The sequence below is a fragment of the Haliaeetus albicilla genome, chromosome 8 (genome assembly GCF_947461875.1).
Source record: "Haliaeetus albicilla chromosome 8, bHalAlb1.1, whole genome shotgun sequence".
NCBI classification, from domain to species: Eukaryota; Metazoa; Chordata; class Aves; order Accipitriformes; family Accipitridae; genus Haliaeetus; species Haliaeetus albicilla.
The window spans coordinates 7,956,131-7,983,439 of NC_091490.1; the positions used below are offsets into that span (position 1 = coordinate 7,956,131).

General features: G+C 36.2%; 1 protein-coding gene across 2 annotated transcripts in view; it reads left to right on the top strand.

Annotated features, from left to right (window-relative positions):
* The window catches only part of FAF1 (Fas associated factor 1), a 177,194-nt gene that overhangs the window by 118,062 nt on the left and 31,823 nt on the right, over positions 1 to 27,309 (top strand). For both annotated transcript variants that reach the window (XM_069788767.1, XM_069788766.1), the window contains exons 10-14: positions 686 to 812; positions 1,761 to 1,824; positions 2,772 to 2,853; positions 12,318 to 12,472; positions 25,964 to 26,100. In XM_069788767.1, the coding sequence (XP_069644868.1) occupies positions 686 to 812; positions 1,761 to 1,824; positions 2,772 to 2,853; positions 12,318 to 12,472; positions 25,964 to 26,100 (565 nt within the window). The remainder of the gene's footprint in view (positions 1 to 685; positions 813 to 1,760; positions 1,825 to 2,771; positions 2,854 to 12,317; positions 12,473 to 25,963; positions 26,101 to 27,309) is intronic.

The following is a 27,309-nucleotide window of genomic DNA, read 5'->3' on the forward strand; positions in this document are numbered from 1 at the left end:
GAATAGCTAAAACGAAGGTTTTTCTGAGCTGTTCTATGTTTCAGAGGACATAAAATCCAAAAGATCTGATGGTGGAAGTTGGAGGCACAGATGGGACCTTAGCTCCTTGCACAAATAAGTTGATTTTTCTCCTTTATATTGGTATGCCAAATAAATCAGCCTGTCATTCAACATGCAGTAGTCTGGTATGCCAAGTTAGGACTACGGGTGCTAAACTTGTATGTCAGAGATTGCCATACCATAGATAGGTACCTTCCCAAGGACTGTCCTCCACCATGCAAGTATTGCTAAAGTAGGTTGTATCTGGATGTCTAAAATTATTGCTAGATTGTGCAGCTTTTCTCACTCTTTCTTATGCAGTTAAACCACCTGTAATACCGTTAGAAGGAAAACAGCATTAACTCTGGATAAAATTTGCTCAGCTGTGTATTCAGAGACAGTTCCTCAGTTATTAAATAATGCATTTTGTCACATAATATTGCTCTGTCAACCAGAATTCTGTTAAAAATTAGGACTTATTTATAAAAAGCAGTCTGATAATGCTATATAAAATAGTAAAATATACTGCATTTTATCAAGTGTTTTTATAGAAATGTGTAAGTATTTTTCACTATGTATTTCGTATTTCACTGAAGATGTCTGTAATACAGGCTTATGGTGGATTTTGGGTTTTGTTTTTATATAGCAATGCACTGATGTTCATATGGTTAGTGACAGTGATGGAGATGACTTTGAAGATGCTACAGAGTTCGGAGTTGATGATGGAGAAATGTTTGGAGTAGCATCATCTGCCTTGAGGAAATCGCCAATGAGTAAGAGTTGACAGTTGATTTACAATTAACTGGTGATTGTTCAGCAGTAGTGAAGGCAGAGAGGTGTGATGGGTCTGCATAATAAGAAACAGGAAAGTATCTTTTGATAGGAATGTTAGAATTGTTTGAGTGTCATGTCTGATGTATGTATCAAACGAAAATACTGCAAATGTAATTGGCAGCTATGAAAGCGTCTCCCCATGGAGGAGGTTTTTTAACTTTATGTTTTTAGCTTATAAATGAATAATAATAATTAAACTTAGGGAAATTATGATCCCATACCAAATCTTCCTGTATATAACTAGATTTCCATTTCCCTGTTTTGAAAATTCTACAGATTGTAGCTTCAGCATCTTGTGGTGATTAATATTTTTAGCTATTTACCTGAAACAAGTTTCTCGGTGATTATTTGCCCTTGAATTATGAAAAGCATTGAGCAGGAACAGTCAATTACCTCCCATATGCAATTCTGTATACTCTTTATTTAGGCTTGCATTAGTGTTATTACCTTAGAAGTTTTTTGACAGCTAATATATGTATAAATATAGAACACTTTTTAACATTATGTATAGGAAGTTTAAAAAAAAAAAATAAAAATGTGACTAGCAATATAGTGGGTCAAGCCTTTCAAGCCAGTCCGTTCATTTTAATGTATTGAAGTAAGTCCAGAGTGTTAACTCTGAACAAGTGATATATCACATTACACTGGACCCAAGGATTTTACTGTTTGGAAAGACTGAATATATTCATGAGAGTGTCTGGAAATTTCATGTCTTTCCAGAGGTTCATAGTCAATAGTCTTTCATGAAATTTATATGGTCTCTTGGTAACCACTTCAATAAGCTGTCAACGTAAAAAAAAAAAAAAAATCTATGAAGCAAGTGAGTTCACATACTAAAATTTGTTTCCATAAGGTTGCATTTGATTTATATTTTTAATTTTTTTAAGTGCCAGAAAATGCTGAAAATGAAGGAGATGCCTTATTACAATTTACAGCAGAGTTTTCTTCCAGGTAAGCTTAGCCTATTAACTGTGCAATTCTTGTTACAAACTAAGTAAAATTTAGTAAACAATGAAAATAAAAATAAATGAAAGGTATATATTTTCTTGTGGGATCACAACATATTTAGGCAACATACTCTAATTTATTTTAAACTTAACTTTATTAGAACTGTTTCTGAAATAAAATTATTTCTCAGTCCAAGTTAATGTGAGAGATTCTTGCCTTATTTAATTTGCCACTATTTAACATCATTACTTAATTATGTATGGGTCCAGAAGGATGATAAAGACTCTGATTATGTATAGTAATTTCAATATGCTATACAGGAACAGAAAAGCTGAAACTGATTAATACTGAAAAATATATACAGAGTTGCAATAAGAGTTTTCACAATAATTAAGTGGTTGGATAAATCTCTACTTTTAAAAAATATAGAAATGCTGCTGTTTTTTTAACTTTATACCACCAAATCATACATTGTTAAACAGTTGCCATGTTTCATCAAACAGGTAGAAGCTGCAAACTAATGTACTGCAAAGTAATGCAAAGTTTATATGCCCTCTGTTTTCATTCCTCCTGTGACGAAATGTTCATTTATATATATGAGATGCATTAATGTGTAATACAAGAATAGCCTTCAATTAACCTTTAAGAATATAATAAAGAGAGGAAATAAGTTATGACTGAAAAACAATATAGAAGTTAAGGTGTCTACGTATGTAAACAGAAAGTTCTTACGATAAAATTTGTAAGGTAGTAGTTAGTTACATTGAGCTTTTGAATGTTGGGAGACAGATGGCTGCTAAATATTTCCCTTCTGTCCTTTAAAAGTGTAGAACTTCATATTTCTCAAGGTTTAACCAATGCATTGTATTTACAGAATATATGAAGAGGTAGAATGTTGAAATTACTTATTTTTGTAATTTTTTATTAATTGGAACTTTTATCTCAAATAGATATGGTGACTGCCATCCTGTTTATTTTATTGGATCATTAGAGGCTGCTTTTCAAGAAGCCTTCTATGGTAAAGCTAGAGATGTAAGTTTGTATTAAAAGTACTTTTTTAATATAGGGGGAAAATGGAAATCACTGTAAATGTTTCATCTTTATTTTAAAAAAGGTAGACTACATTTTGGAGTTATCTTGGTTTTATTGTTTGTGAAGTTATACTCATTTAGTTGATTGACTAAAATACTTACCTTGGTTGTTGTTGAAATTACAGTGAATAACTCATGCTTCCTAATCATTCAGGCTGTATTTTTATTGGAGTCCTTTAGTCATCAGAGCTACTCTTCCCCCACCCCCACCCTTTCTTCCTGAAATAATGGTGTCCTAGCACCAGATAACACTGGCTGCGAGTCTTGTGGTTGACAAGTTCAACATTGCATGTTGGTAACTCCTTTGAAGGACAGCTAATGAAATTGTAAGTTTAAATTGAAAGGTCTCTGAAATACAGTGGGCTTTTTTTTGCTTTGTACAGCCTTTATCTGCCAAGTAAATTCCAGTACTAAGGTTTGGTTATTTAGTTTTTCTGTACACCCAACCAGACATCTCAAGTTTCTGTTATTCCATGCAGTTTTAAAATCAGTATTTTAATAAAATTAGAATGGGGATAGTTTATTTAAGTTTTGGTGACTTGATTCACTAAGGAGAAACCCAAATCCCTGCATAATTAAGCATAGATAAAGCTGAAACACAAACAAGAAAATCATGCTGTTTAAATTTACTTTTTGTTGTCTTGATAGATATTTAATTTTAAAATGAAGAATGTTTCGGCTTCCTGTAGTTATTCCTATTGGAAAGAACAGCTATGTTATATTAGGGGCTGTTATGATAAGTGTGCAGTGTTATGAACCTACACTGTATAGCTTAAGTTAACACGTACTTAACGTGTGCACAGACAGTTTTCTCAAACTCTAAGTTTAGTGAGTATTTTCATGTCTTTGTGCAGATTTCAGAGCATAAATGGATACAGAATAATTCAGTGGCAAAGTGTTAATTCATAATAACTCATTAAAGTGGAACTTAATGCACGTTTAAAAGAAATCAAATTATTAACTCAACAAGAAAAGTGTTTGAGTTAGGAAGTTCACTTTGTGTCATTTCATCAGAAATGGTTGACAGTGTATCAGTGTAATAATGGATGAGAGCCCATTAGGAGCTTTCATAAATGTTTTTTTATACCTGTAAATTTGATATTAATGTAGTGCAGTTAATTAGGTTTTTAATACTCTAAGTACTTCATATACTACTTAAATAGCACATCTGAAATTCATGTCACCTTACATTTTTAATATTTTGCGATGTAGTCACAGCAGAGCCTCATCGGGATAAAGTTATATACTTAGGAAAGTATTATTTTTGTGGCTTTTTTTCTTCAAATTTTTTTCTGCAAATATTGCCTTAATTTTTGAAAGCCCTTCCCCACAACTATGCTGTGTAATGACATTATTTTTATTGTAACATTCTGATTTAAAGCAAAGGTATGAGAGTATATATTTGCCATTTATTTTTTACTGCATTTTCCCTGTTAAAACCAAGTTTTTTCAATTCTGCCTCCTGGAATTCATAACGGAGGAAAGGGACACATAATTTAAAATTTTTATAAGTGCATTTCATAAAATAATTCAATATATATATATTTCAGTATAAGAAAAAAGCTTAGGAGAAATTGCAACCTGTATGTCTTCTCTTCTAATTTATACTGTGGAGGGCACTTAATTTTACCAGGGCAACAGATGAGCTTCAGGCACCAGCATTCTTCACTTGAAGTGAGAAATTGAGTTCCAAGAGTAAATAAAAACAAGATTGAAGGTTTAAATCCTCTGCTAGGCTTTTTGAACTTATATACTCATTAAATGTTTATTGGAGTGGTGGGATTACGAAGGATTTGGGTAGCTTCATCAACTGGTATATACTTAATCACTAAGTAAAACACTACATTTGATAGAGTGTTTCTCACGATGCCACACTCAATCCATCTTAATGAAAACCGCTTCAAACTGATTTAATTTGAGAGCACTTGGCAGCTTGAGTGCTCAGAGATCTTAGCCTTTTCTTGACAAATTCTCAACACTGTCCAAAGCAGAAGGTGCACTCTACAGTTCAGGCCTAGTGAGACAGCCATCAGCTACGTTTTTAATCTACATTGTGGATAATTTCTCTCTCCAAAAAATCCCAGCACATACCAACTTGAAGCCTTTTTGCAGAAATATTTTAGTTTGGGTTATTTTAAGAAAATTGGGTCAGAACGTGTGTTTTAAACACAAATTATGGGTTAAAATTCTTTTTAAGGAAATAGATGTTCTGTTAAATCATAGTGTCTTTTGTCTTCTTGTGTTGGAAATGATGGTAATTCATAGTTGCTTAAGAAAAATGTTACTTGAGAAAGAAATACCTTGTAAAAAAGTTTAGATGTTTGTCTGTTACCTGTGTTTTGCTTAGCTTTTATTATTGTGGTTTTTCATTTTGAGTCTTTAGATAGTTAGGATTAACATGCATGGTGGGTATCTTTTCTCCTTTAGAGCAACTGCTACCATGATAGTGCCAGTTCTAGGTAGGAGAGATGGAATGAGCTCAAATGTAGCTCTACTTTAAAACCTACATATCTCTTTAGCACAAAAATACAGTAGCCAAGATATAGAGCTTTCCCTTCCACAACTGGTGTCCTTGGCAATGAAATCCCCAATTACCTCCTACAGCCTGATAATTCAGGACATTGTGTGCTCATTTCCAAGGCTTACTGTATATACAACACAAGAAAATATTTTCATTATTAATTTTTTTTAATTGGGTCAGGAAGAGAAACAGAGACAGAGGTTTATTAAATTAACAGATAAGTTCTTTTGTGAAATTCTTCCTCTACTTATTGTACCAGTTGGAAAGAAGCATTTCTCTGTTACATTACTTCACGAAGAACAAGCTTACTCTTGCTCAAGTAGCTACACTATCATAGAAATACCTAAACCAGATGCCATGGAAGAAATCTTACAATGGACAGTTTTAAGCAAGATGTTTGGGGGAGGTTTCTTTGTGACTGAAAGTAGTTTGTGGGTGCCCTGTGTTCTGAAACATCAGGGGGTTTACCCTAATTTCAGGCGGTATTGTTATTAATACAGGATCTTAATCGCTATATTGAATCTTACTGAGCTGTTTACTTGAATAATACAAAAGTATTTTCTTTTATTGGAGCTTGTTTGCTTTTTCATTTTTATAGGTGGTTGCTACTCTTTTATTATGAGAAAGAATAGAGACAATTGCTTTACCTTTTCAGAAGCTCTTATCTTTATATCCCTCTGTCAGATCACCTCCTGCTCCTCTCTCAACCTTTCTGTCCACTGAATTTTAATAAATATGTGAAACATCTCTCTTAGCACAGATTGGTATTGTCACCTCAATATATATTCCTGCATACTGAAAATGAACCATGTTTTTCTTCTTCTTGAATTCTGTCTTATAGGTTCAATTTAGTGGCAGCACCATCCCTCTCACTATGGGTACTTTATTTCCTGAATACCTAGAAGAAAGTATGCTCCTTCCATGATTTGGCATATTCAAATAAAAGCTTGCCTTCCCCCCCCCCCCTTTTTTTTTTCTCCCCCCTGGTGGTAGCAGAATATTCCTTCATACAGGGCTTTATGTAGTATCATTTTTGTCTGTGTAACTCAAAAAGCTGTCCCTCATTATTATTTCAGCTAATTAAGTTCATGCTGAACTTAATGGAGAAGAAGGATTCACACAGATAATTATTCTGATTTCTGCTAGACCACATTATAGAAACAGCATTGACTGCTCTCCAGTTGTCTTGTCCAAGAAGAGAAATTTGCAGTATGTCTTTTAAATGCTACCTCGTGTAGGGAGAAGTTCCAAATCCCAATTGCAGGACAGCTTTGTGGTTTAGTCTTTGTCCTCTTTTTCCCCCCATTTATTCCCTAAATACTGCAGAGTGATGTCAAGGAGTACAGCTTCACCATCACCTTTTACTTCGACTCCAGGCACATTCCAAATCAAGTCAAATTGCTACTCCTACATTTTATAAGGAGCTTGATCATGTTGTGTATCCTAGGTGTGCTTTGAAAATGCATCTGTAGTTGAGCTGTCTGAGGGTCCTAGATGGAGAAATTACTACTTTACAGATTCCAATTAAATATAAATAACCTGAATGCTAATCTATATGGTCTGGTTGAAACTGTAGAGGAGAGGTATAGAAGTATAACTTTAGGTTCCCAGGAAGAGTAAAGCAGCTACACTATGGTAGATGTCAGTACATAAATTCCAGTTAAGTCCCATGTTAGTCACCTACATTTTCTTTCCAGTCTTGCCTGATGTATGTGTTAGCAGTTCTGGCCTTTCATTCTTAAATTAATTCTTAACTTGCAGATAATTATGGTTTAGAAATTTTTGCTACAACATGCCAGCTTAGTAGTCTCACCATGTGCCCACACACCTTTTATTCTTCATATGTGAAGAATAGCTTAATCTTTCATATATGAAAGGTTAGTCCTGGTATGGGTCTCTCTTCAGCATCCTCTGTACTTGATATTAAATAATGGAGGTTTTTTGAAATTGTCTGCCACACTCTACATTTCCTCCTCTTTCAAAGCCTATGACTTACAGATCTTACTTGAGTTTGGTTTTAATTACTGGATACTCTTTGCATTATGTAAGATATCACTACAAGTTCAGTTGATCGAAATAGAGATACAACAGTATAATAGGATCAAATAGTTGGGAGATGAAAGTAGACTAAATCAAGCTCAAAATAAAACACACCTTTACCTGGGAGAGTGATTAGCCATTTGAACAGCTTACCATGGTTCATATGGATTCTCCATCACCGATGATTTTTTTGAGACTAGATGTTTCGCTGAAAGATAAAATTACTGAAAGATTAAATTAGGAATTAGTTTAGGAATGTCTTATGCCACATATGATACAAAAGACCAGATCAGACTATTAACAGGGATCATCTCACTCCCATTTTAGGAAGCTGTGGGGTACAGTTTAGTTTGGATCCTCTTCTACAAGGCTAGAGACTGGTTAGTGCCCCTTGTCTCTCTGTCTTTGGTGTCTGCCTCCTTTTTTTTGACTGGTGCAGGGCAATTTAATAATGCTTATCTTCAGCTGGTTTTGTTCTGTTATGTGTAATACAGAGACAAGGCTTCCTGTGAATCTCCATCTGCACTATTCCTGCTTTGATCCTTTTTTTAAGGTGGAGTAAATTCAAAGGTGTGTATCGCCTTGGTGTTAGAGAAGGTTTGCATTCTGCTTAGGGAAAAAAGGGTTGTGCATGATAGAGTTGCTGTGTCCAAGAAAGCTGATCATATATATGATCTCCAAGATCTCGTTAGACAGGTGGGTCAGACTGTACACTTCTAAGGCTTAAAGATGTGCAAATTTGTCCCTTTGTTCATTTGAATTAGCTCTCACTACATAAAACCTAGACGAAAAATTAAGATCTTGATTTGTTAGCCTACCAGCTTGAAAGAACATTCATGCCCCTAGCAGATGTTACATCGTGAACGTTTTTGTCTCAGTCATTACTTGAACTTGTATACCTGAGATTCAAAAATAACCATTCAGGTCTGTGGTTTTGCTGACCCTTATGACTGTATTGCTATTCTCATTCAAGTTCATATTCTTCTGAGGTATCTAAGTTACTCACATTATTAGGAACTGGCTGAGAAGCTTGGATATCTCGTTACGCAGTGAGTATCAATTTAAGTCTCTCAACCTCATGAAGATCTCTGTGTGTTTCTGCCTCAGTGACAACTTTTCCTTCATTTCTTCTAATTCTGTACGAAGTGCATTAACTTTTCTGAAGTTCCAAAATGCAAAAATGGCCAAGTGGATGGTATAGCCATTACAGGACAGATCTTTAATGTGTTTGTCTCATGTGTGGGACCATATGTGCATGTCAGATCTCTTTGTCAGGTACATCAGTTTATGTGGCAGGAGGCTGCTACACTCTGGATGATGTGGCAGAGAGGTTTCATTGTGCAAGGCTACTTCTGGGGGGACTGTGCCTCTCAGGGGACTGCCCTGCCGCAGAACAGTGTCAACCTAGAGCCCACATTTCCTTCCAGGGTGCCACGTGCCAGGCGTATTCCATCAACAGATCAAAATCAGGCAGGTGAGGGCTGCAGCACTTCGCTGCAAATACATAGTGGTGGGTGTGAGGCAAGGGAGCAGAGACACAGCTGAGTCTCATGCAGCCTGAATGCAACAGAGGTTGCAGAAGAAAATGCTTGAGGTCTGGATTTTTTAAGGTGTTTAGATAGCCAAGGTGCTGAAAACAGGTAGCACCTCTTTCCATGGCCCTTTTTCTTCTGAAATAAAATGAAACGTGGAGCTTAGAGTTCAAGCTTTTAGGGCCTTAAGTCTTATTGATATTGATGAGACTTGCACTCCCGATTATGTTTGTAAATCCAGGCCCCTTCTGAAAATTCCAGTCTATGACTGCCTGGTCTTCAGCATGAACATACTCTGAAAAATACGTCTCTTGATGGCTTAAGTTCATGAAGTCCGAAGGCCTTTGGAAGTCCATCAGCTATTCAGTACTTAGAACCTTTTCAGTGTCCCATACCTTCGGAGGGACTAGTAAAAGTTCTTCCGTGTCGGATTTTTTTTCCTGGTTAAAATTTTGTGCTAAATATATAAGCCCCGAGTCATTACATTTTTGAGAAAGCCAATACAGAACAGACTAGTGCTCCATTAGTAGGCTTCTTTTATGGAAGTCAAGACTGTTCAACAGTTTAGTAAGCTTATTTTATTAGTATTGACTAAAAAATTCCCTGTATTAGTCATCATAGAATCCTAGAATTTACTCTGATTCTTCAAAGGCTTGAAATAAAACCAACAAAAACCTGCTTATAAATATATACTATACTACCATGGATTAGTAAAAAAAAAAAAACCACCACAAAACCAAAGAAACCCAAAACCAAAAAAACCACACAGCAACAACAAACTCCAAGCTGTGAGCCTTTTCCAAGGAAAAAATATCCCTGTTTTCCCCTAAGATTTTTCAAAATCATGGTTCAACACTTCAGTTCCTCCTGCTAACTCTTTTCATTTGTCCTAGCAGTACGCCTATGTCTGACCTTAACGTTTTGGATGAATTATCAGATACAAGTACAGTCTTTTGTATGTGATGGAGTTTAGTCTTTGCATGGTGAGATTTGTTGATGCAACAAAAATTACATTCACTTGTGAAGTAGCTCAGTGTAAACATCTATTGTGTACATGCCCGTTTGTTTACTAAAATTTGTACCTAAATCTTTAAGCCTAAAACTGTACATATTTTGAAACATTCAGTTGTATGGAATCTCATATTTAACAGTTTCATGGGGTTGTTTCTTTGGAAGTAAAAGTGTTTCTCAAGAGCCTTTTTTTCTATCCGCTCCCAGTGAAAAGAGGAGAGCAAAGCCATCCGCTTACCACAAAGCAGTGCCACCACAAAGGAAAGATTAAGGGTTTAGAGAGAGGTCAATGTGGGTTTTTCTCTAACTAAACACTTTCCTAAAGTTTCCTTGTGGAAAAAATAATGAAGTCATCTCAGAGTTTTTAAAGAATTTTTATTTCTTTTTCACCGTCTGCATTCGCTTGTCTTCTCAGCATGGATGTTTAATCTTTCTAGGCTTTGTGAATTGGTCCAAATGAATAAGTGGTGAGCTGTCTCTCTAGGAGCTAGAGGCTTATTCTAAGGCCCTAATCACTGAGTAAACACATCTTTGCCCTCCCTCTCTTACAACTGCTATATAATAGTCGAGATTCTAGCACAGTAACCTGGATATTGCAGGGATCGACGCTTTGAAATGCAGAATGGCTGATCCTCAAAAACAGACAGTGCCTGATCTTCCCCTGCCTCTTTCTTCTTTTTAAATTAAATATCACCACAGAAATGCTGTTTTATTGCTTGATATTGTGCATCAGTGCCCTGGATTTTCAAGTTTAGTTTCAGTCAACATTGTTGGCTGCACTTATATGGATCTCTGCATGTTGGGCTTATTAATGGTCTTTCCTGGCACATGTGTACATGGTTCTGAAGAACATTTAAATTAAATTAGACAAGCATTAATGCAAATTACTAATCCCTTTCCCAAAGTCTAATCTTCAAATGTATTCTTCTTTTTATAAACAGTCATTAAGTTTTATCCAAAGTCAGTATATGAGGTGATAGCCTTACAGGCTTTTTACAAAGACAGCTTGTCTCAAAATTGCATCCCATGTCTTGCTATATTAATACACATCAATATCTAGTATTCCATGTTACTTCTGATGAAGAGATTTGAAATGACTTTTAATAAAAGTCTGAAAATAGCATTTACCATATTGTCTCAGCAAATATGTTCAAGCAGGATTTTAAAATAAAGTAAGTAATATATATGGGTATGGGGGAATGGAAAGTTGTAATTTTCTGAATGGTATTTGTAATTCATTGAATACCAGATATAGGATCATGGTCCTAAACTAGCTTATGGTTTCCCTGTATTTTTCTCAGTTTTCTTTCTATATTTACGTACACAGACTCACTTTCCAAAAGGTGGTCTGAGATTATCATGGGGACACAGCAGAGCTCTGTGCTGCTGGCAGTGAAGCTCAAATATTACTTGATAGGGTTTCAGAAGAACACGGCACAGAATATTTTGTTTCAAGAAGCCGCAAGCACCATCCTTATCTAGTCTTCGCTAACGTGGTAACTACGATGAGATATATGAGCGCTCACAAACTCAATATGGGATGTGATCCGTGTCTCCTGTACGCCTTCCCTTGCGTCCTACATTTGCGGTGCTGGGGTGGCTACCTTGCTTCTCAGCTCCACGAGAGATTTAGCCAGCTGGGCTGACACGTGGCCTTTTGACCAGCTACACATCAACTTACGACGTAGGTGAGAAGCTGATGTGCTGTGGGCCTCCCCACATCATATGGCTGGATGGAGAGCTGCCAAAACATCCAGCATGTAATGTCGCAGGCTTTGGGACTGTAGGCAGCTGTATTGTTGCTTACTCATTTTCCTCTTTATTTGGCTACAGACGGGGTGATAACAATACATTGTCAGTTCTTCAGGTTATTTATAATTGTTTTGTATTGTAGATGCTGTTGTATCAAGAGGTGTGTTCCTTGCTCAGGGAATTGTTCTGAATGTTATCTTTATTGGGCAGCAAGGCAAAAAAGTTCACTCATTTCTTAAGCTAAGTCTGTTAATAAGGTTTTTGGTTTTCATTCAAATGTTGTTATTTTCATGTTCTAAGCATATAATATATTGCATTTTGGTACCTGAAACAAAATATTAGGAAGCATTGAGAAGATTCACAGATTTGGAGGGATGGACCATTTGATTCGAAATCTACTGGGTTTTTTTCACTGTGTGTGCATGTTGAGATACTCAGCACCCTCAATAAACACCATACAGCTTACTAACACACAAATCTGCAGCAGTAATTTTAAATTACTAAATAGCCTGAGGAAGTTTTCAGTGATCTTTTTTCATGTCTTTTCAGAGAAAGCTTCTTGCTATCTACCTCCACCATGATGAAAGTGTACTAACCAACGTTTTCTGCTCACAAATGCTTTGTGCTGAATCTATTGTCTCCTATCTGAGTCAGAACTTCATAACCTGGGCATGGGACATGACAAAAGAAGCAAACAGAGCAAGGTAAGACTCTTTGGACTGTGAGTGGAGCAGCCTTCCTCTCAAGGAGGACCCTTATCTCTGGGTATCAAATCTTTTGTTGCTTGATATCTATTTGAACTAAAAACTTCATGCTCGTACTTGGTTGGTCAATGAAGCTGTGCTGGCTGATGTTCACTAAGAATTGGACTGTCCTTGTTTTCATTACAAAGTGACTTCTTATTCCTGTGCAGGAAAAAATAGTTGTATGGACGCAGGTGTAACTGCATTAGAACTGTCTGGGATAATAACTACTGCTGTTAATGAAAATCTTATTAAAAAAATAACATTCATGTTATTAATATTAAAAACAGATTATGCAAAAAATTAAAAGCTTGCAATGCATATGAACTTTTTTGAACTACAGTTTTCTTATAGAATGTTCCTTTGGTAATGTTCAGGCATTCTGATAGGTTTTAATATAACAAAAGCTATCCTATGTCTTAGAGAGACTATCAGTTTGCTGATGAGTAAAGAAATTAAAAACCTGTAGATTCCACCTCCTTCTACATCTTTTGTGTGTTGCCAACAATTTTTCTTATCTTTATATAAAGACCTCTTTCTTCTTTAGTTATCAGTTGATCATAATCTATTGAAAATACTGATTTTATGATTATACTTATTATATTTAGAAATAAGACTTGTTTAGTTTTCTAACTTGGACCTTACTTCACCTTTATTTACACAGAAGATGACTGCTTGGCAGGATAGTGTCTTGCGTATATTACTATAAAGAAAGTTATTCTGAACAAAACGTGCAACGATCATTCAGGCTGGGATAAGGTTGCCACTTTTTTTACACAATTCCATTGATTATTGAACAATTAGAAGTAGATATTTATGTTTCTTTCTCTTGTGGCTTGCTAGAATAGAGCATTCATGCATTCCTATTCTTAAATATGTAAATTATGGTTAATATTTCATTACTGAAAGTAGGCATGGAGAACAGAACAATCTCTCTTTTTAAAATACTTTTTAAATGACACTTGTGTTTCACAGGAATTCCTCACTCAACCTTCTGCATTTCATCATTGGACAAATCAGCAGCTGTGTTTCAAGTTTAAGTTATTCTAGAGAAGAGTTAAAGATTAATAAAAAAAGCAGTTGCAAAAACAGATAAAATATTTTGAAAAAAGAAAACAGAGAGAGAGGAAAAAGAAACATCTAGGTTCTTTCATGGGACCAAATACATAGACTGGAAAGTTGCTTAAGTCTTTTGGTATTGCCATTCATGGGCAGTAAGGAGCCTCCTCCTTTTCTTTTATCCCTCAAGTTGGTGTAGAAGGAAACACTATTTCTAAACCATCTGTAGTGGCTAAGTTCAGTTGACTACCTGCTGTTCTATTGTTCGCTTTTCTATTTAATTCTCTAGTTTCTTTTATTTTACAATGACAAAAAATTGCAGTGTAGTTTCTTTTGAAAAACTGTGTTTGAGGGTTTTTTTTATGACTGACGATCAACAGCCATGTAATTGCTTTGTTGTGTTTTACTAAAGAAATCTATTAAGTAGCACAACTTTGATACACTAGTAATAAGAGTTTGCAGGTTACAGAGACACCTGTGGTGACCAAAGCGACAGAAGCTGCTTATTAGAAAGAGCCTGTACAGCTGTGTCCTATTAACTCCTTATGACACTTCTTAAAACACAAAATAAAGGGCTTGTTTAAGGCTTTATAGCTATTCTCAGTGAACCTAGTCACCGATTGTGCAGTACGATAGGGTTTTTAAGCCTTCATTTTTTGCTTTCTATTAACAATAACAAAGAAACTGTCATATTAACAGTGAGGTCAAAAAATAGCAAGGGATAAACAAGGCATGCTGGCTCAAATTAGAATAATTTCTCGGTTGTGTTTAGTGTCACATCCTCCTCCTTAGATTGTGGTTTCTTCAGAGAGGTTGTCATGCTTCCTTCTCCTTTTGGAAAGTGCCAGTGCACTGTGGGCATTCCCATAAATAAATACTTGGTACCTCTGTTTAATTACTACCTGTCATTATGTGACACAACGACAGTGGTCTTGGACCCTGTTCTGTTCTGTATCCCTATGAATACAGTTGCATGTAGCTTTTTATTTGAATGGTGAGAAGACAATGGCAACAACAGAAGGAACTGCTTTTTACGTGCTGGTGTAGCCCAAGAGTAACTTACTTCTGCTGTTAAAATTGCATTACTGGGAAAGCCAGGGTGGGAAGGCAGAGGAATCAGGCCCACTTTATTTACAGCAATCAGTAGGGACACCTCAATGTCAGTAATAAAAAACAGGTTTTCATTACTGTAGCATGGCATGAATAAATTCAGACAGATATAAATATTTGCCTCATATAATCCAAAAAATCTTGAATATTCTGATTCTTTTTCTTGCTCTTTTCTGTCCTCTTTCTAACATCTATGGATGTAATTTTGTTCCAAAAACAGTCTTAATAGTAGTTTCCATTCTTCTCATTAATGAAATGGGGATCTATCCTGAACACTGTAGAACAAAAACAGCTCCAAAATCATCATTTTTCCTGTTTTTTTTTTTTTGTTCCTTGACTGACACTGATGTAGGGATGTGCTTTGAATCCTGCATTACTGTACACTAGCACTTTTCAGCTGGAATCTCTTGATCTTGTTCTTCAACACCCATTGCAACAGAGTGAAGAGACTTCTGTAGGTAGGACTAGAAGTAAAAGGCTGTGAGCAAGCGCCAGGGTAACTGTCAGCAGTAGTGCAAGAGCATAAGCATTACGACTTTGGGAGTCAGATTTTGAAAAATTTCTAACTATAGCCACCCAGGACTGTTACTTTGTCAAACCGAAGGAGAACTCCAGTTAATACAGTTAAGAGGATGTTTTATTTTGGCTTCCACAGCTTTTAATTGCCTCTGACAAGGTTTGCAGGAAAGGGAGCAATTACTTTGGGTAAGTGCTGCAAATTATGAATCTTTTCATTACTAGAATTAAAAAAATCATAATAGAAGACACGAAATAATATGATAAAACAATTACCCTTCATTTAGGAAAATAACGTGGTGTTTTTAAAATACTGTTAAAGAATCTACTTGAAAGCTTTATCATGTATAGTTTAGACTTTATCTTAGTGAGCAACTGTTTTCAATATTATGTTGTCCGTGGTCAAAGGAGGAAAGAACCCCACAAAGCTACAGGTGTATCTTTTACTTTCTTGTTGTATTCCACTCAATTTGGGGTGAATAATGAGCTTAAAAGTCATTATTTCCTTTCCATTGCTTGCAATAGAGATTTGCTATCATGCCACTCCAAACAGCAGAAATACGCTTATGGGACATGTGAGGGCAGCAGCAGTGGTGTTTGACAGCAGTGGTGTTAACAATTCTGGCCCTACCTTTTGGTCTGAGCACGCAGCTGCAGCAGCTCACTTGCTGCATTGGGCCATGGCATGGGCTAAGCAATTCCTTAGGTTTCCAGAGAGGTTATGGGATAGATAAGCAGGAGAGCCAGACATAAGCAGCTGTAATTCTGGCACTTTCTGACTTCAAAGAGTTGACTAAACACCATTATTCTAATAAAATTATGTGCGTGTGTATGGGAGGTGTTATATATATGTGTATATATATATGTATGTAAGCACATGCCTAACCATTTTTGTAAATTCATTAATATGCATTAATATAATATGTTTGTATCCAGAACATAAACAGTGAATATATGTACACATACATATATACCTACATATGCGCACATTCCCATATGTTTGTACACAGCATTTACAAACATAGATTATGCATAACATAAGCAGATTTCCAGTGTATATAATGTTTGCCAACCAAAGCAATGCCAAAACCATAAAACACTGACTCAAATGTCTGTAGAAGCTTTTTAGCTTTTGATATCGTTGCCCTTGGGCGCTGTATTTCAAGGTGTTGCCAACTTTTCTCAGCTCTGATGACAAGTACTTGTTAGTTTTAATGTTCAAATGATAGTTTTTCACTTTGCTTAAGCTTAGGAAAGAGTTAATTGACTAAAGCACTTCTCAGCAGCAGGTTGTCTTCACCGGTGATTTCCATCATCAAGTAATTAGCAATATTCACAGTTGCTGACCCTTAATACTAACCTACTGAATGATGCATGCCTGGATGAAGACCAGTTGACCATATTACTCCAGCTCCCCAATCCTGTTTGATCCTTCAGCAAATATATTGCAGGTGTGGGGCCTGGGAGAGCTGGACTTGGCGAGTTAATTTCTCACTGCCTCTTCAGGAGTGACCGTAGGTTCTGTATATGTTGCTTGCAAAACTGTTGGACATGTTCTTTAGGCACTAAATCCTTAACAGGTTTCACAGAACAGTGTGAAAACCTTTTCTATTGTATTTTGCAATATTTTGTTTTATTTACTTTAGTAGCAATACAGTGCCAGTCAATAAAAACAGGTCAAAAGTCTAATTAATGTTTTAAAAATAAAGTTTCTCAAACACTGGGCGAGTTTGTCATTTTTTGTATGGTTTGTTTTGAGGAGGAAGAGGAAAGAAGGTGAGGAGGGAACCCTTCTGTTCTATGATTACATCCCACCCGCTCATTTTCTCCTTTTCTCCTTTGCTTTTGATTTTAGTGGCGGTCTTAGCAGAATGTCAAGATCAATTTGCAGCATGGTTTAACTCAAGGTTTGCATTCTGCCAGCAGCGATTGTCCTAACGAACAATGCTGTGTGTTCTTGTAACTTCAGAAGCTTTTAGAAGGCTCATGGCAAGGGCAGCATCTAATGACTTTATTAGTGTAGGGTTTCAAAATGGGCTCAGTAATTGTTCGCATCTCTTTCTCATCTAGTCATAATTACTGCATAGTATTGTTCGGGGTTGCACTTGTGAATAGTTTCCTAATAGCACTGAAACGAAGAAAAAAGGAAAAGGATAAAAGGTGATTGTCTCTTTAGATGGAGAACAAAACAGCCTGTATATAGATGATGGTTAAACTGTTTATTATACACCCACCAGAAAAGGTAAACTATCCCTGCTTAAATATTTATGTGCTTCAAGGTAATTTCATGTTGGTAGTCTAAAAATGTCCAAATTTGGAAAACTAAAAACCAGCAGATAATGCATTTTAATCTGATCATGATTAGTAAGATATGGATGTCTCCATAATATTCAACTATAAATAGAAAGTAGTCTCTCTGTCGATGTGTTTAAGGTTTTCAGTGCATTGTTTTATATGCCTATAGCGATGCTTTAAGGTTGTCTGAAAAAAATAATTATTAAAACCATGGGAATTAACTAAACTTATACATTTGTAAGCATATATTTTAAGTCCCCACTATAAAACCAAATCCTAAAGCAAGTTCTATCCCACTGTACTCGAACTACAGTGTAGTGTATTAAACTTGTTGAACAGAAAAGGTGAAAGAATAAAACTCTGTAGTGTCCTGGGCAAAAGAGGTGAAGGCAGAAGAACAGGTAGTCAAGACAGACTTTTTGGACTGTTTTGAGGAAGGAGAAAGAAGTCATTCACAGGTCCATCTAGCTACAGGAAGTCCACAACTGCACCAGTGAAGTCTAATGGAATTGAAGCTGTAGAGAAATTTAGCTGCATCTATGCATCTAAATCAACTGTCAGAAGAAATCATTGAGTTGGCAGTCAGAGTTTTTTGTACCAAAATGCAGCTGAAAGGTGTGAATGAATCTCCTTGGTACTGCAGGGTGCCCAATTGGGACAAAGACTCCTTGCAGAAGTGCAGATGCCCGTCCTCTTCCTTTGGGTTAGGATGACTCTGCTTTGACCTCTCGCCTCTCCTTTTTGTTACCGTTCTGACTGTGGGTCTTGGAGAGCTGCAGATGACAGTGTTCAGTCTATGCCTGGTCAGAAGGTTCAGTTGTACCTGCGTCATTCCTGACTGATGGTTGTCTGATCTAATCTTTGGTGAGAGGGAGGTTTCTCAGCGTTTCTCCATAACCAGTTCCAGTACTTGACTTTCACTCCCTTTAGGTAGTTCACACTAATATTAACTGAAGTTTCTCTTGCAGCAATCAATGATAATTATATCTTGGTTCACTCAGTAGGCAATGAGGTATTCTCTTCCTTTCTGCTGCTGTGCTCTTTGGACTTAAATGGCACTGTTATGTTTTCCCGCAGTTTTCTTAAACTAAGCAACTGTGACTCCTTCAGCCTTTCCTTGTAGCTTGTCCTTTTGTAGACATTTATTATTGCAACCTTCATGTGGTCCTTCTGTAATTGGTCCACATCTTTACTGATGCACTGTGCCTAAAACTGCCTTCTCAGTGCTAAATACAGAAAGAGAATTATTTTATGTTGTACAAACCATGCTTCTGTTTACTCACCCCAATATGATGCTTGTCATCTTCACATCATGACTTTTCTTCTTCCCTTACTGCTTGATTCTTATTCTGTATTTGTGCAATTGTTCCTCCTACTTGAAGACTTTCATTGACCTTGTTGAATTGCATTTTACTTGTCAAGACGCTTCTCCGATTTGTGAAGATTAACCTGGAATTAACCTGGAAGGCTTCCAATGTGCTTGTAGCTTCTGCCACTTTACTAACATCTGTAAAGTAACTATACATACTCTCTGTTCTCATCTAGGTTATTATTAAATCTACCTGTAGCAAGCCTTGGGTATTCCTTAGCAAATCATATATTACACACCTTTCTAATGTAATAGGCAATAATCAAAACTACCACTGATGTGCAAGCGCATCTTGTGTTTTCCTTTTTTAGTACAGTTTTTTAGCAAGGGGTCCAGGTATATTTTATTTATACTTTTACCAATGATTTTGCCTGGTGTCCAGTGGTATCTGAAAGGACAGATTAATGAGTTTCTAGAGGGATGTGATTTAGACTAAATGGGGTTATAAAGTATTTACTTAATCTGTTGGAACCTTGCGGGATGAAATTAGATCTTCCATGTTTTATGAAGAGATAGATAACCCACTTATGTAGGCTTTACTCTTGCATAAAGAAAGAGGGGATAAACTCATGCTTTTTACATCTGAATTCCTGGATATTTAGTGTGTGGTTACTAAAGAAAATATCTACATCATTTGATTCAGGCTGCTTTATATGTCTTTAAACCATGCCTTGTATCTGTTACTCATTCCGCCTTGTGTTTGAGTCAACAGTTATGACCCTACCAATGTGGGTAAGACCATAACTCTGTATTATGGAGACTATGGATAACAGGCTTATTTTAATATACCATTTCATGGCCTCAGCTTTTACTTTTTTTAAAAATACAAAAATGTTATTTTTACATTAACATTTTAATGAGTCTTTTGTTGACTTTGCACAGTATATATTATTAAAAATAATCTGAAATCTTGCATATTTAATATTCATCATTGTTTTCTTCATGCTCAGGAAAGAAGTTACTTTTTTTTTCACACCCATTTCTGAAGTTTTAAAGTTTCTTAAAGTAAGGTTGGCCTTGGAAAGTATCTGGCTATAAATAAAGCAAGCTTTTTTGGCCCAAAAGCATCCCAGTTGTGGACTGAACTCCAGCTCAGACTGAAAGGGAATACATATTTTAGAAGAGGTTAGCAATTTTGTCCTGCTGCTGCTTTCTGAGCAGGCAGGCTGAGATGATACAGCGAAAAACATCTCCAGTGCAGCCTTTCTGTTACAAGAAGCATAGTGGGCACCATGTGCCAAAGGGCCTCATTTTAGGAAGAACTTTTCCAAAGTTTTCCCACCAGTGTATAAAAATTAAAAGTAACGCCAGGAATACTTATGAGTAAGACTGTAACAAATAAACAGATCTCTTTTATTTATGTTGGTACAAAAAATAAGGGAAAATTGATCTAAAATCCTATGCAATTTTTTATATTTATTTTAATACATTTTATACGTACATTTGAGAGCAAAGTTCTCTCTGTATGGAAGAGAATTTGCCCTTTAGTGCACTAGACAGATTTGCTAATTACAATTATTAATTAACCTTAAGTTGCTGGGGAGAGTTTAAGAAAAGCAAAAGCAAAGGAGAGCTTTCAATTTTTGTTTGAAAATAGAAAACCCATTTAAAACATAGCATCAGGTGTCCCTCTTTGCACATTCCAGGAGTACACTACAATGTATGATATGCAGCTTGCTCTGCATTCGTTTCCTTCTGCAGGTTTACTTGATTAACAAAAAAAGAGCTAGAATGAGCATTTTAGATTTAGTTACTTTTTCTGCAACTATACTATGCTATGACTGCTTGACATTTTTATTTTATTCACAATGTCTTGAGAAGATAGATTAATTTGGGGATGTATGCAGAGCTATTCATCCTATCAGATTGTGTCATCAGTTTGATTCCAGTAGGTAACTGAAAATTGATACCACAACAGAAGACAGGCATAGACCAGTTAATGTTTGGTTTCAGTGATGACTGGTAGGTAGGTGGTGTCCATGTCTTTCAAAGCCATGCCAGTTGCCACTTTTCTGAGTGGAAAGAGAAAGGAGACTGAATTCCTCTGCTCTTTTAGAGCCTTTCCACTGGATCGAGGCCAAGGGCAGCAGGCAGCAGTGCTGTGTTGTGCTGTGATTTTTAATGGAAATGCTGAGGACTCTTATTGCTCGGAATCATCAATTCTTTGATAAGTTCTTCCTTTAATTCCTCTTCAGTTCTTCAATTCTTTGCAAACTCTTCCTCTACTAGGTAAGAGTAGGAATCACTTTGAACCAGTTCACGTTGGAAAATGCAACATGACAGTTTGGGAGCCAACGAATGCCTCTGCCTTGTGCCCCCTTTAGGGACTGGGCACCAGCGATGCTCTTAGCTTACTAAATTGTTTAGTTCCTTTAAATATTAAAGGAATAGTTACGTTTTTTCTAAAGTATTTAGCATCATAGCTTTTTTGTTTGTTCATGTTCATGGTGTGGTAAGGAGGGATCTTGCGTAATCATGGATCCAAAGTTTACCGCAGTAGATCATTCACAACAAAAATGTGAAACAACATAATACACGAGCAGGAGGTACATAAAGAAACAATGAGATAATACCAGTCATTGTAATGATGAAACACCTCCTGTTGGGAACAGCTGCCATCTCTCATTTAGGGGTTGGCTTTCTCCTTTGGGCCCCACCTCCCCCCAAAAGGCAATACATATTTTGAGGTGTAAATAGGTATCATATAGATCAAAAGCTTTCCAGAGATCAAAAAATATTGAGCTCTGCGATCAACACTTTTGATGATCAGCACTTTGGCCAGAGGTGGCCAATTTTGTTGTTAAAAATTAAAAGCTGCACATTCTCACAAAAGCGTATTATTGCTAAACCCCAGCATTTACAAAGTTCTACATAGCATATCTGAGATCAGGAGCTATGGTAGATCACAGACTTAAGTTGTAATAAGTATTCCCTTTGGTTCTGAGACTCGGTAATATCTTAAACTTTTTTCAGTAGATTTTTAAAGCTGTTATTTTTTCATAATTGCCTCCTAGGAGCTTTTTTTTAAGTAACATTAAATAAATTGCATTTTATGATAACATTACAAAAAAGTTATGGCAGGAATGTATTTTAATGTAATGTGTCACATATTAGCTGGTAGGGAATGATAACATTCTTCTCTGGGAAACTAATGTGCTACAAACATGATAACTCTTCGCACAGGTTATCTCAGAGTGCATGTGGAAGGATAACTGCTGTGCAGTGATCAGCAACACCCCAAATTAACATCTTCATTTCACCAGAATAATTTTTCCTGTTTGCTGCGTTCAACCAAGGAGTGAACTATGTCTAAGAATTAATACCTGTTGAATCTACATTTAAAAAATTAAGATAAGTTTGTAATTTTTTTAGGGTTTGTTTCTGTATTTGTCAAGCCATGGTCAGTGTCCATGTTTATTCTGTAGCTTTAATAACTGCTGGTTTCATTGCTAGCGAGTCATGAAAGAAGTAAAGAAATTATGCTGTCTGCCAAAACTATTACTTTTCTTGATGAGCTTTATTCTTGTAACTTTTGAGATTATTTTTTTTTAATAGATTTTTCCTTCAAAAAATGCTTTTTTTGCCTTTCTCATACTTCTTCCTCCTTGAATATTTTTGTAATTTAAAAATAAAAGGACTAGTAGGGTGCCATTTGCCCTTTCTTTCTGGCAGCGTTCCTCTATTTCCACTTTTGGTTGGAGATCACAGTAATCTAGCATGTTGTGGAAAACAGTTCCCCCCGGAGGGACATCTGGCTCTTTGATGCACTCCACAGGCAGTTCTCTTGGCAGCTCTGGAGATGCCACTGAAAGATCTGGCACACTTCTGTTTAGATGAAAGTAAGAAAACCCGTTCTTAGTGATGTACAGAATAAGATACTGGTTATTGCACCAGATTGTTTTGGTCCTACTCACATACTTCTGACAGTAAGTATTAGCACAGAGGAGATTTTCTTCTTTTTTTTTTTTTTTTCCCCTTCTGGATATGAATGTGGAAGAACGTAAAAAAGGTCTGCAAATACCGAATCAGTAAAGGCAGAAAAGGAAAAAAAATAATGCAAGATTAGTTAGATAGTTGCAAAATCTGTTAAAAGGCATGAGAAAAGCTGAACGGGGATCATGAATGAAAATTAATTTCCTACCCATCTAGTAAAATGAACAGAACAGACGTATTATGAGTAATTGCTGAGCACTTACCACTGACCTGGCGAAGAGCATGTGTGCGAGTGAGTAATCGCTGGTGAACAGGAGTTATACGGTGTAGGCGTTGGAGATTGCTGCTGCTGCTGCTATCTCTCTATTCAGTGTTGCATCGTTTGACTACCTTCACATTTTTGTTGGCTTTACTACACTTTAGTTCAACAGACAAGTGGGGTCTTACTTGGTTCCAAAGGGCAGGATCTATTTTGATGGATCATGTTAGTGAGAAGCTTCTTGTGTGTATTTGCTGTGCTCTGAAGATACACATTGATAACCACCAGCTGGTCATTCATCCCCCACAAACATCCTCATCTCAGCTGCCCATACTGTAATCTGGACATTCATTATTCAAAGTTGGAAGTGCTGGGAAGAAGAGTTGTTTCTCATTCCTCCCCCAAGAAAGACAAAGGCGGCCTGATGGCAGCAGTGGCAAATCTGTGGCATTTGGGTCAGAATTGGCATGAGCTGCTCTTGTAGCTGGTACCTGAGCGAGCTGGCTGCTGTCCCTGCGAGCTGAGCAGATTGCAACAGCCGCAGAGGAAGGGACGCAATTCCAAAGAGCAGGGCGGATGGCATCTGTGGCTGTAAGAAGTGGCCGCAAGAAAAAAAAGAAAAAGAAAAAAAAAAAACAACAAAAAACACCATGATGGGAGTTGTTTGCATCTGGCATCTCTTCTGCTGTTACTTAACCAGGAAAGTATGTGTACCCTTACAACAGCCTGGCACGACTTGCCATCTTCTGAAGCCAGGGACTTGAAACCTGTTCCCAGCTTTGATTATAGAGCACCCCAAGGTATCATAATCTGTTAGATTCTATATAGTCAGCCAGAAGTTCCACATATAAAAATTCATCTTCTGGAAAAAAATTATTTGGGAAATCTTTTAATATACCAAAATGCCCAATTCATTCAGAATTCTCTGCGTACACCCCCTTTACCTGTAAAAGCATATTTTGAGACTGAGTTATGGGTTGATTAAATACAGAATTGATTAAAAAAAAACCCACAAACCCAAACAACAAACCAATACCTTTGCCTAGTGCAACTAATATTGTAATATTCTGTTTAGTTTTGTTCTTTCTATAGCATTATTGTCTACAGCACTTTTTCATCTCCAGTTAAATATTTTGTTTTCCCGTGAGACTTGAGTGCTTTTACTCTGTGGTGTGTTGAAGACTGTTGAACACTTGTAATATACAAGTTTCAGGAATCCAGTTCAATTGTCTGCTGTCTTTATTACTTACAGGAGTGAAATCTTGAACTCACATAAGTCATTTTGCCGTGGAAGATAACCACTGACTTCTGTGAGGCCAAGATTTCACTTACGTATTCCCACCTTGAAAAGCAAACATCAAAAAACGTTATTTAGCTGAAGAGTTTGTATGCCCAGACTTTATGGACGCTTTATTTTATCTTTACCAGATGGTATGTCTCTACATCGGTATTTCTGATATAGCAGTCTCTATGCAGCATTTTTGACACTGTCTTTGTGTGTGATCGTTCTGAACTGCAAAAGACAGGTATCAAGGAGGCAAGGAAAGATATTTGCCAGTAACATTTATGGCTTTGAAATACTCGCTAGCTGCCCCTGCTCATTGCCTTCCATCCAACTATGGCCACAGTTACACTACAAATTGTCTCTGAGGAGGGTTTTCTTTTATACTTCAAGTGCCTCAAACGAGCCCAATGTTGTACTCAACAGGCTTATCAATTCTTAGCCATTTTATTAGATACAATATATATCGATTAAAAAAATTACAATTTTGAATCTTTTCAGTATCTTTGAGAAGAAATTACTTGGAGCACTTGACATTTTAATGCAGTTTGTCTTTTCAAATAGATTTGGCTTCTAATGCATGTGACAACAGGACTTTGCTCTTCAGTTAGAGCATACATTTCAGAGTAGTTGTTACCTAAAATATTATCATAAGGCATAAGAAAACACACGATTTAAGTTGCCTTTCATGAACATAATTAAGAATTAATAAGCCTGTACCAGTGGCTAGTCCTCAGAATTTCCACTGTTTTGCCTTTTGTGACCCGTGTTATTAAAAGTCCATTATTTTTACAGACTTTATTAAATTGGATCTTATTAAAGCATTCTATATTTGCATTTGGTCTTTCATAATTCATTATTATTATGACATTTACTTTTTACCATCAGATCTGAAAACATATCATAAGCTACCCTTTTCTCTTGAAAGAAATGCTAATTTCAAACAGTCCTCTAATGGAAGAGAAAAGCTTTATCAGTTTTTTCATTTATTCAAGATCGTGTTAAGAATACTAATGCTAGACTTCTGTATGCTAATATCCAAGAGCTTTTTTTGGTCAAAAGCTTAGAATTATTGTTTTTTAGATCACACTACTAAGTGTGTCGCTGGCAGGGCACTAGTACAAAAGAACATACAATTCTGAAGTACCACGTTTTAATTCTATGACTGATAAAAACAATTTCTTGATCTTTCATTATTAAATTATGCTTTTGTATGAAATGATACTATTTTTACACTTTGCCATGTTTACTAGATTATGGCTCTACTTAGTTTCTCTTTAGAAGTTTTTAACAATTGATTTAGCATTAGTATTTGGGGGGGGGGGGTGTAGTTTTGAATTATAGCCTGCAGAATAGTGTAACAGGAAATAGAATTCTCCATGAAATAAATCATTGTCTCAACCAGTTATTAATTGTTTTAATTTAGACAATCTGGGGTCTATCATATTTGTAAATATTCTCATAATTTAATCATAAAAAAGGATAAAGAGCTCTAGAATTGAATGCAGAAGCCTAGATGTTAAACAGTAGATAATGCTCAGTTAAGCTGCTGAATTTAGCATAATTATTTTTTAAAAACTAACTTCAAAAACACCTCTACAACGTTAACTGGTTTTTTTTCCCACGTAGGTTTCTGACGATGTGCACTAGACACTTTGGGAGTGTCGTAGCCCAAACAATTCGAACTCAGAAGACAGACCAGTTTCCACTTTTCCTTATTATTATGGGAAAACGATCATCTAATGAAGTATTGAATGTAATACAAGGTACTGTTCTCGCTTTATGTTAAAAGTATTTCTTGTGTATTTAAACTGTTAGAAGACATCTTTGCTAACCATTTCTTTCTTAAGGTGTTCAGAATATGAATTTATTGCACAAAAGAAACTTTCAGTTGCCACCATATAAATAGCTATTATTCATAAACGTATTCATTAACACGGTATTAGAGACGGAAGTTGCCACGACTGTAGCAGAATCATAGTTTAAGTTTTTCATTTTTTTAAAGTTGAAGCCAAATATCCTAAATAAGGAGCTACACTTAGTTTTCCAAATTTATATCCAGATACATCCGTGATTTCCAAAAGATTTTGGCTACACTTTTTGTGTAGTGCCAGAATGCATTTAGTTCTTTGCATGTAGCTCCTGGTTAATATGTGGACTCCTGTTGCATGTAGTGAGCTAACATTTGAACATGAGTTGCTTTTTCAGACCTGCCTGCAGTGTTGAGACCACAAATCAGATCAGAATTTAAGTTACTAATATAATCTCACTCAAATGAAGCTTTCTGGCTTACATGAGCAGTTCTTTCTGGCATAACCATTCCTCTGATTTTGCTGACAGCAAGATGACTTAGATGTGGAGTGATGCCCTTTGACTGCTGTTCTCAGTAACTCTTCAAATTAAAATACATCAAAGAATGGCTGCTTCTCATTTCTTCTGCTTTCTCCACAAGTTTGCCTTCATGACACTGTGTCCTCATTTATTTATTGCTTCTATCTAGCAATCTTTATTCTGATCTCCTTATTTTTCTGAGGAAATTCAGCCTCGGGAAACACTGCCTTTTGCAGACAGCATTACTATTCATTTCTGTATATGGCATTAAGGATTTTCTTGAGGAATCTGCAGTGCTCCTTCCTGTAGACAAAATTGTTAATTTTGCATGGATTTTGTCTCCTTAGTGCAAGGCACAGCACAACACTAATTCGTGGTAGTTCTGTCACTTATAAAACTTATTTCATACAAATAATCTTATAAATAGATTTTCTTGGTTTTATAACTCTGCAGCACAGTTCAGCACCTCTGTTATCCCACTGACATCAGTGGTGCTTACTGGCTTAAATTACTGAACTGTTTTAGCAACTTGGTGACTCAAAGTCATAGTACAATGCAGCTTTATATTATAAAATAATCCAAATTATTTCATTGTGTTCATTAGGTTTTAATGATTCGTCAGGTTTTCTGCAATCTTTTGAACT